We start from the raw sequence: 9,140 nt of genomic DNA, 5'->3' as shown, positions 1-9,140 counted from the left end.
CCAAAACCATTTCCCTCTGCTTTCCACCACCTGCACTGGTCCATGGAAAAACTGTCTTCCATGAAACCGGTCCCGGGTGCCAAAAAGGTGGGGATTTAAACCATAACAATAAAAAAACTCCAATACTGAGTGTGAAAGGAAAGTAAAATTTCAGGACTCCAAATTCACTATACCAAAGGGAAAAGTTAAGTTTGGAGACTGAGTGATGGAAAAACTGCCTTTCTTTTGTTCCTAAACAAATAACTGCAAAGATAGAAGACCCCATATCTCCCCAGGTGGTCTCCCTCACAAACTGCTCACAAGATAATTCCTTGTGGACCCCAACATGTTTACTCTAAAATGGAGTTTTGTTGACTTTCCCCCAACAATGTAAATTAACAGCTTGTCTTCACAGGCACAAGACAAAGACAAGACTAGACATCATCCCTTCACCCACCTGGGGACAAACGCATATTTGAGTTTTCTACCCAGCGTTTACTTTATCTTATGTAAAATGCAGATCTACTGAGCATGAGATGAATGCATAGTTGATTGTTTTTTTCTTCTCCTGGCTGCTCTTTCCCCTATAAATATTGAAGTCCTCAAAATCCTATTAGGAAAAAGCACAGGCCACAGATGCTACAGTGATTTGTGTCTCTGTTTCCAAGGTGCATCTTCAGCTCGGCAAAATAAACTTCTAAACTGACTGAGACCTGTCTCAGACGTTTTTTGGTTTACGTGACTATAGCAACTTCCTGAGTTCTTTGAGTTAATTTAAGAATTCTCAAACCTTGGGAGGTGAGAGACCCCTGACTTTGCAGCCACGATAAACAGAAGTGCAGGTAACCTGGGACCCGGTACTTGTGACTTGCATCTGAAGTGAGGACAGTCTTGTGGGACTGAGCCCTTAAACCTGTGGAGTCTAAGGTGAACTCCAGGTAGTTAGTGTCAGAATTGAGTCAAATTGTAGGACTCCTAGCTGCTGTTGGAGAATCAGAAAGTTATTTGGTTGGAGGAAAACCCCATCACCATCCCACAGAGAGAAACTTAGAGTAAGAGTAAGCAAGCACACTTCTATCTTTTTGGTCCCAGAGGAAAAGATAAACAAAATGTAAGCATTTATTTCATGTCCCTAATCTACTAAACACAGGTTGCTACCAGCTGCTCATTGTCCAGACGTGGAGTGGCCCTACCTCTAACCTAGAAGTTAGGATATTTTAGGCCTTTGAGGGTGTCACATAAAAAATAATAAATGTTAGAGATTCTCTCCCCAGAAATATTTCCACACACAAGAAAATATAAATATTAATATAAAACATCGGTGTGGACCCAGATCCTTGGAGATCTTATAATCCTGGGTGTTTTAATCCTAGTAAGAGACAAAGCCGAGGGAAGCTGTTTGAATAATCATTTCACTATCACAGAATGCAACTCCAATAATCTAGAGTGTGAACTGGGATAGACCAAAACTTGATGTAATAACCTATCCTCAACAGAATGGGTGGAAACATGTTATTTATTAGTCACAGGTTCATTCAGACACTCTGCGTGCCTGCCAGGTACCAGATAAAGTTCTCGTCCTGGATCACTGCTCCAAGAATTAAAATTTGTCACTTTTCCCCACCCCCACACTCCAGCACTTGAACCCTCTTATTACATCAGAATTCCACACTGTCAATGAAATATTCAAACTCGGTAACATATTGAAGAGATTTATTCTGAGCCAAAAATGAGTGACCACATCCTATGACACAGTCCTCAGGAGACCCTGAGAACATGTGCTCAAAGTGGTTGTGGCACAGGTTGGTTTTATACATTTTAGGAAGATATGCGACATCAACGAAATATATTTAAGCTATACATTGGCTCAGTTCAGAAAGTTGGAACAATTTGAAGCAGGCAAGGTTTGCGGGGTAGTGCTTCCAGGTTATAAGTAGATTTTTAATTTTTCTGATTGGCAGTTGGTTGAGTTACTATCAATAGAAAGGAAATGTCTGGGTTATGATAAGAGGTTGTGGAGTCCCAAATTTTCTCATGCAGATGACGCCTCCAGGTGCCAGGCTTCAGAGAGAATAGATTGTAAATGTTTCTGATCAGATTTAAGGTCTGTGTTGATGGTAAATGCTGGTCAGCTTTTCCTGAATTCCCAAAGGGAAGATGGCATAATCATGGTGGCTTGAGCCAGTCTTTCAGGTTAACTTTTGAGCACCCTGGCTGAGGGTGTCCATTAAGATGGTTAAGAGTGGGTGGCTTTGATGTTTATTTTTGGTTTACAACATGTAAAATGTTGAGAGGGGACAGAAACCACCTCCTTCCCTGGATGAGGACAACACTCCAGTCACCCTGCAGTTGATCATGGACATGCGTCTTAAGCTCCACCAGTCCGATGACCACCTGCTGAAGAGGTGTCATTGTCTCAGGTAAATACTAAGGGCTTGTCATCTCATGCCAAGAAGATGAAGGACACTGACATATGAGGAGTGAGTTTAGGAGCAAAGGGCTGAATAGGTAAAAAAAAGACAAAGGGGAACAGCTCTCTTCTTGTGAGAGAGAGGGGCACCCAAAAGGGAATTGGGGCCTGAAATGGGAGTGCATTGGATTTTACAGGCAGGCTTGAGGAGATGGTGTCTGATTTATGTAGGGCCCACAGGTTGGTTGGACCAGTTGTGATATTTACACAGTGCGTGTGGAAGGCTGTTCACCCCACCCTCATCCTATTATGCAAATGGGCTATCCACTTGGCCGGCGCCATGTTGTCTGCTCCTTACTGTAAACGTGCCTGGCAAAGAGAAGGGAAGATGGAGGTGCCATTGTGAACATGCCCAGTCCCAGGTGTCCTATTCCTATTGGTACAGCTGCCGGCATTCACCCGTGCAAGCCTCCAGCTTACTTGTCTATGTCTGAAGCTTGATATTACAGGCTGCTCCTTGTTAGAAAAGAAAATAGTTTGGAGCCTGCTTTTCATTAAAAGTCTTCCGTACCCTCACTACCTGTCTAAATAATTTCTTCTTAACTGCAATATCACTGCCAGACTGAGCCAGAATGAGGTGACAGAGAGGCTGGGACTGTGCAGAATGCATTTTAGTAAAGAGGGCTGAGTGACAGTAGTGATGTCCAATTTCCAAGTGCAGCAGTGACATCTGTCCTAGCCTGTGGGCGGGTGTCAGAGAGCGGCATTCACAGGTGTTCCTCGTGTGAGAGCCACATCCTGAATTCTCTACCTGGCCTCCACCCCACTGTGGAGAGATCAACAGGGAATATCACATCTCATAACTGATAATACACATCCTCCCTTTTCTTTCTGTGAGAAAAATCCTCTTTTAAACAGAGTTTGAAAACCCACCCCACCCACCCACCCTGGGCACTCTCTGATCTCTGATCTCAGTGGTTCCTGATCTGGCTGAGCAACAGGATTGCTGGCGGGGCTTAGAAAATACTCAGGCCACTCCCCAGAATCCCTGTCTCAGAGTTTTATGCACAAGACCAAGGATTCGTTTATATAACAAGCCCTAGAGGTGAGGCTGATGCTCAGACATGTGGGATCCTGGTGTTCTTGCTACTCCAAGTGTGATCTGGAGACCAGCAACACGAGCTCCAGCCTTGTTATAAATCCAGAATCTCTTGCTCGACTCCAGACTTCCTGGATCTCAGCACCACGTCTGGGTGATCCCTGTGCACACGGGAGTTCCTTGTCTAAGTGTCCTCTAGACTTGGGGTCAGAACTGTGCAGTCTGCTCTGGGTGTGGTCTGATCACATCCCTTACAACTGGAGGTCCAGGGTTCAGTCCTTGCCCTCATTCTTTTCCACAGTCAATCACTCCCTTGGTGCCCTCATCCATGCTTGAGGTTTTAAGTATCGTTTATATGGTATGACCTCCTAAATCTATTTCTCCTGCCCAGTCTATTTCTCCTTTCCTCTAAAGTCTGGAGTTGTCTGTCCAAATTCCACCCCAGCTCCCTCACCTGCATTCCTAGTAGACATCTCCTCCACTGAGTGCCTGTGATGCCCCCTCCTCAGTATGCTCCTGCCAGAGTCTCCCCATCTCCACTGACAGCAGATCCACCCTTCCTTCTACTCACTCATTTTATAACTATGGGTGTCTTTGATTCATCTTTCTCACACCACAGATACAATCCATTGGCAAATGCCGTGAGTTCATCTTCAAATGCATCCAGAATCCCCTCACATCCCACTATTTCCCATGCTCACAGCCCAGTCAAGGTAACTGACATTTCCAGCCTGGAATACTGCACTCGCTTCCCTTCTTCCTCCCTTGTCCCTCAGCTCTCAATTCTGTTGTCAGCACAGCAATCAGAGATCCTTTTAAAAGAGAAGTTATATCATGGCCTTCTTTTGCTCAAAACTGTCCTCTGACTCTTCATCCCACTCAGAGCAAAGGTCAGATCCAACCCCATTCCCCTCAAGCCCACCTGCTCTGGCCGCACCTCTGACCTCACCTCAGTTTCTTTCTGTCCAGCCCTCCTGGCCTCCTTGTTCTTCTGGGAACACAGACACCTTCCTGCCATAGTGCATTTGGACTGGAGGTTCCTCTGCCTCGAAAGAACTTCCCCAGACATCCTCACGTCCCTCGAATCTTTCCTCAGAAGTCACCTTTGCAACAAAGCACACACCGACTACCCAGCACAACAGCCACCTTCCCTGTCCCCATTGCCCACATCCTGGATTACCTGCCTCACAGCACTTACCACCTTGTAGCACTTTCCTTCCTTACTTTGGTTACAGCGTATCTAACGTCTGCCTCTTTCCACTGGAACATATGCTACAAAAGGCCAGAGATTTTTCTGATTTTACTTCAATGGTGTTCCCAGATGCACAGCCATTCTGTCCTATGTCTGGTCAATGACAAAGGTCAGTTGAATGAATGATCACTGTAGAGCACCTCCCTATTCTAAAGGCAGCATCTTTATTAACATAGCCTTAGGCCAAATGCTGTTTTGTGGCAGGTACAGCACAAGGTCCCCTCACACTGAGATAGAGGCCGCCTATGTTTTTCTCAGCAGTGCTGCTTGTGTGCCCTCCATCCCCCATCTCTCTTTCTACAGCAACGCCCCCTTTACCCCCGACTCCAGCACACTGCAGCACACAATCAGGTTCTCTCTTCAGGAAAGAACAGTCCTTGAAGATAGGTCCAATTTCACAGGCAAATGTAAGTCTAAATTAGACTCTGCTTTATAGATTCATGAGTTGAGGTTGGATTCAGCACCAAGATCACTAGAACCAGGGCAAGGAGAGAGGGCAGGAGAGCAGAGCAGAAAAGAAGCTCTAGAAGCAGGGCAGGAGGTGAATGGCTCTGAACATTTGTCTCAGAATGCACAGAGACCCCGTGTGCAGGGGCCGCCCTGGGCGATGTCTGAGCCTCTGTGGTCACAGCTCCCACTGGACAAGTTCCCACTGAAGGGACAAGGACGATGGGGCAGTGGTGACCCAGCTGAGGACTGACCACATAAAGCACATGAAGAACTGAACAGCAACTAGACACAGGCCCAGTCCACACTCGGCTCCTCACAGCCTTCTCCATCCCCACCCGTAACAGACTCAGCACAGCAAACATGTGGACTCTGGAAGGTTCTCAGGTCTTTATTTGCTCTCTGAAATTCTAGGAATTGACTTATTTAATTAGTCCATCAACCTCTCATAGCAGATATTTAAGAAAACAAATTTATATTCAGATTCTTATTTTCAGTAGGGAAGTAAGAAGTTGCAGCTCAGTGCACATAAAGTTGAGACTGAGATGGAGACATCCACCCCCACCTCTCTGGAACAGGAAAGATGACTGGGGAGGAAACACAGGTCAGCGTGGGAACAGGGGTCACGGTGGACACAGGGGTGGGCTGTCTCTCCACCTCCTCACATTATGCTAACAGGGACACAGACACGTTCAGATGCCTTTGCAGAAAGAGATGCCAGAGTCTCTTCAAAAGGGAGGCGTGAAGAAATCCTGCTTCTCAGTTCCACACAAGACAATTGTCTCAGGCTACAGAAAACAAGTCATGAACAAAAAATTCAAGTCAGTCATGGTAAGTGATGACACTCTGAACAGCCACCACACACTCGAAACATTACAATCAAAGAATCTCCATTACCCAGGCCTTTCCCCTCTGCCCCCCCGCCCCCCACTCTAGACCCCAAAAATCTCACCTTTTCAAGCCGTGAGAGACACATCAGAGCCCTGGGCACTGTCATTGCCTGGGGTAGAACAAAAACAGGACATGGTCAGAGCCCGCAGGAGACATGGGACAAGAGGAAGTACAGGGTTGCTGAGCTCCTCCACACTCCCACCCCCACCACTTACATGCAGCCTGAGAGTAGCTCCCTCCTTTTCCACCTGTGGGAAGAAAATGTCCTGTGAGGAGGCTGGGAGGAAGCAGGGCCATAAGATCTTAGCGGAACCTCCTAGTCTTGGACCCAAGAGAAATTTCCAGAACTATGACTACAGACCCAGGGCAGAATCAGGGAACAGGAGGAAAGCAGCTGTGTGTCCTGGACAAACTGCCCTCCCGAGGTCTGTCCTTAGCAGGGACCTTCCCCTGACTCACGAATGCTGGAATCAGGACCCAATACCATAATCAGCAAGGTGATACATCCGTCCTTCATTGTCACATTGCTACACAAAAGAGTAAGTGCTGGCACACAGGGTCCCAGGCTGGGTTAGCCCCTGTGTGGATGCTGCTTCCCAGTAATGAGGCAGGGAACATTTCTACCTGGGGCTTGAAACCCCCAGTGGGACAAGAAAACCCAGACCCCACTCCTCACCCCTTCCCTACCTGAGCTCTTCCTCCTCCACATCACAGCAGCGACCACAGCTCCGGTGACTACAACTGCTAGGACAGCCAGGCCAACAACAATGCCCACGATGGCCATGGTGGACTGGGAAGATGGCTCTGGGAAAGGAGGGGAAGATGAGGGGCCCTGACCCTGCTGAAGGGCTCCAGAAGGGCTCCTGCTTTCCCTGAGAAGAGACATGACCCCTCATCCCCCTCCTTACCCCATCTCAGGGTGAGGGGCTCCGGCAGCCCCTCATGCTGCACATGGCACGTGTATCTCTGCTCTTCTCCAGAAGGCACCACCACAGCTCCCCACTTCTGGAAGGTTCCATCTCCTCCTGGCCTGGTCTCCACAAACTCTATGTCCTGAGTTTGATCCTCCCCATCCCGCTGCCACGTCAGCGTGATCTCCGCAGGGTAGAAGCCCAGGGCCCAGCACCTCAGGGTGGCCTCATGGTCAGAGACGGGGTGGTGGGTCACGTGTGTCTTTGGGGGATCTGATGGAAAGAGTCAGAAAATTCAGGGGCTTTGCATCTCTCATGGGACACCCCAGCAGCACCCATGTGACCACCCTGAGAATGAACAGGACACCTGGGGTGGGGGAGGGAGCACAGAACCCAGACACCAGCCTGGACACAGGCATCTGAGATAATCTCCTATTCCTTGGAGAGTTCTAGTCTCTGAGTGAGGAACAGGGACTTCTGGTCCTGACCTGAGTGGAGGCCGAGGGACTCAGAAAAGCTGGAATCAGACCTTCAAACACGTTGAGTGTGAGGCAGAGAACAAAGCCTGAGAGAAAAATTCACGATGCCCAAGGCTGCTGCAAGGGTCAAAGGGGACCCCTGATCTGTATCCTAGGGACTGTCTTCCCCTCCATGTCCTCAGAGACGTCATCCCTTAATTGTCCTAGAGAGCAGAGGGGGCCCTCAGAGGAAATCAGGGAAACTCATGCCATTCTCCATTCAAGGGAGGGCGACATTCTAGCGCTGATCCCATTTTCCTCCCCTCCTCATGGGAGGCCATCCCGGGAGAACTAGAGGTGATGGGGAAGGCTCCCCACTGCCCCTGGTACCCGCGCGCTGCAGCGTCTCCTTCCCGTTCTCCAGGTATCTGCGGAGCCACTCCACGCACGTCCCCTCCAGGTAGGCTCTCATCTGCTCCGCATAGCGGTCCCCCTCCCACTTGCGCTGGGTGTTCTGAGCCGCTATGTCCGCGGCGGTCCAGGAGCGCAGGTCCTCGTTCAGGGCGATGTAATCCTTGCCGTCGTAGGCGTCCTGCCGGTACCCGCGGAGGAGGCGCCCGTCGGGTCCCAGGTCGCAGCCAGACATCCACTGGATGGTGTGAGACCCTGGCCCCGCCCCCGCGGTCAGTACAGTCCCCCGAGCCCCGCCCCGCCCCGACCAACCCGCGGGGATTTTGGCCTCAACTGAAAATGAAACCGGGTAAAGGCGCCTGGGGCTCTCCCCGGTCGAGGGTCTGGGCGGGTCCTGCGGCCTCGGGGCGGATCTCGGACCCGGAGATTCGGGGCGACCCGGGCCGTCCGTAGGGGATGGGGAGGGGTCGTGACCTGCGCCCCGGGCCGGGGTCACTCACCCGCCTCGCTCTGGTTGTAGTAGCGGAGCAGGGTCCGCAGGTTCCCTCGGTCAGTCTGTGCTTGGGCCTTGGCGATCCGTGTCTGCTCTTCCCAATACTCCGGCCCCTCCTGCTCCATCCACGGCGCCCGCGGCTCCATCCTCGGACTCTCGGCGTCGCTGTCGAACCGCACGAACTGCGTGTCGTCCACGTAGCCCACGGAGATGAAGCGGGGCTCCCAGCGGCCGGGCCGGGACACGGCGGTGTGGAAATACCTCATGGAGTGCGAGCCTGGGGGCGAGGAGAGGCTGAGACCCGCCCGACCCTCCTCCCCGCGCGGCTCCCCGGGTCCTGCGCCCCCGCCTGCGGTCTCCTCGCTCCTCCCCGCAGAGGCCGTTTCCCTCCAGACCCCGCACTCACCGGCCCAGGTCTCGGTCAGGGCCAGGGCCGCCGAGAGCAGCAGGAGGAGGTTTCGGGGCGCCACGACCCGCATCTCGGCGTCTGAGGAGACTCTGAGCCCGGATAGGCGCGTGCGGACTGTAGAACTGAGACCGCGGCGACGCTGATTGGCTTCTCTAGACATCCGACACCCAATGAGAGTGGGAACTGGGGACGCGTCACGAGTATCCCGGAAGAAGGACCCGACACAGGTTGGGAGAAGAAGTGAAACTAGGGGAGTGGGGAATCCCCAACTCTGCGCCTCCCCAGTGCAGACAAGGCTCTCGGAGCCTGAGACCCTGAGAGCCACGCCCGGGACCTGGGACTTCGTCCTGATCCCTCTTCTCCTACACCAAGCCTCTTCG

At 51.0% G+C, this 9,140-nt stretch overlaps 1 protein-coding gene across 1 annotated transcript; it reads right to left on the bottom strand.

Annotated features, from left to right (window-relative positions):
• Nucleotides 1-5,558: 5,558 nt before the first annotated feature.
• On the bottom strand, nt 5,559-8,932 carry LOC135970331 (class I histocompatibility antigen, Gogo-B*0103 alpha chain-like). Its single transcript, XM_065543015.2, is given in 10 exon segments — nt 5,559-5,917; nt 5,919-5,975; nt 6,140-6,159; nt 6,162-6,187; nt 6,294-6,326; nt 6,766-6,882; nt 6,987-7,262; nt 7,838-8,113; nt 8,359-8,628; nt 8,758-8,932. Coding segments are annotated over 10 exon segments (1,302 nt in total). The 5' UTR covers nt 8,921-8,932; the 3' UTR covers nt 5,559-5,853.
• Nucleotides 8,933-9,140: the final 208 nt, after the last annotated feature.

This window comes from Macaca fascicularis, chromosome 4 (genome assembly GCF_037993035.2).
Source record: "Macaca fascicularis isolate 582-1 chromosome 4, T2T-MFA8v1.1".
Taxonomy (NCBI): domain Eukaryota; kingdom Metazoa; phylum Chordata; class Mammalia; order Primates; family Cercopithecidae; genus Macaca; species Macaca fascicularis.
This window is presented reverse-complemented; position numbering and strand designations above follow the sequence as displayed.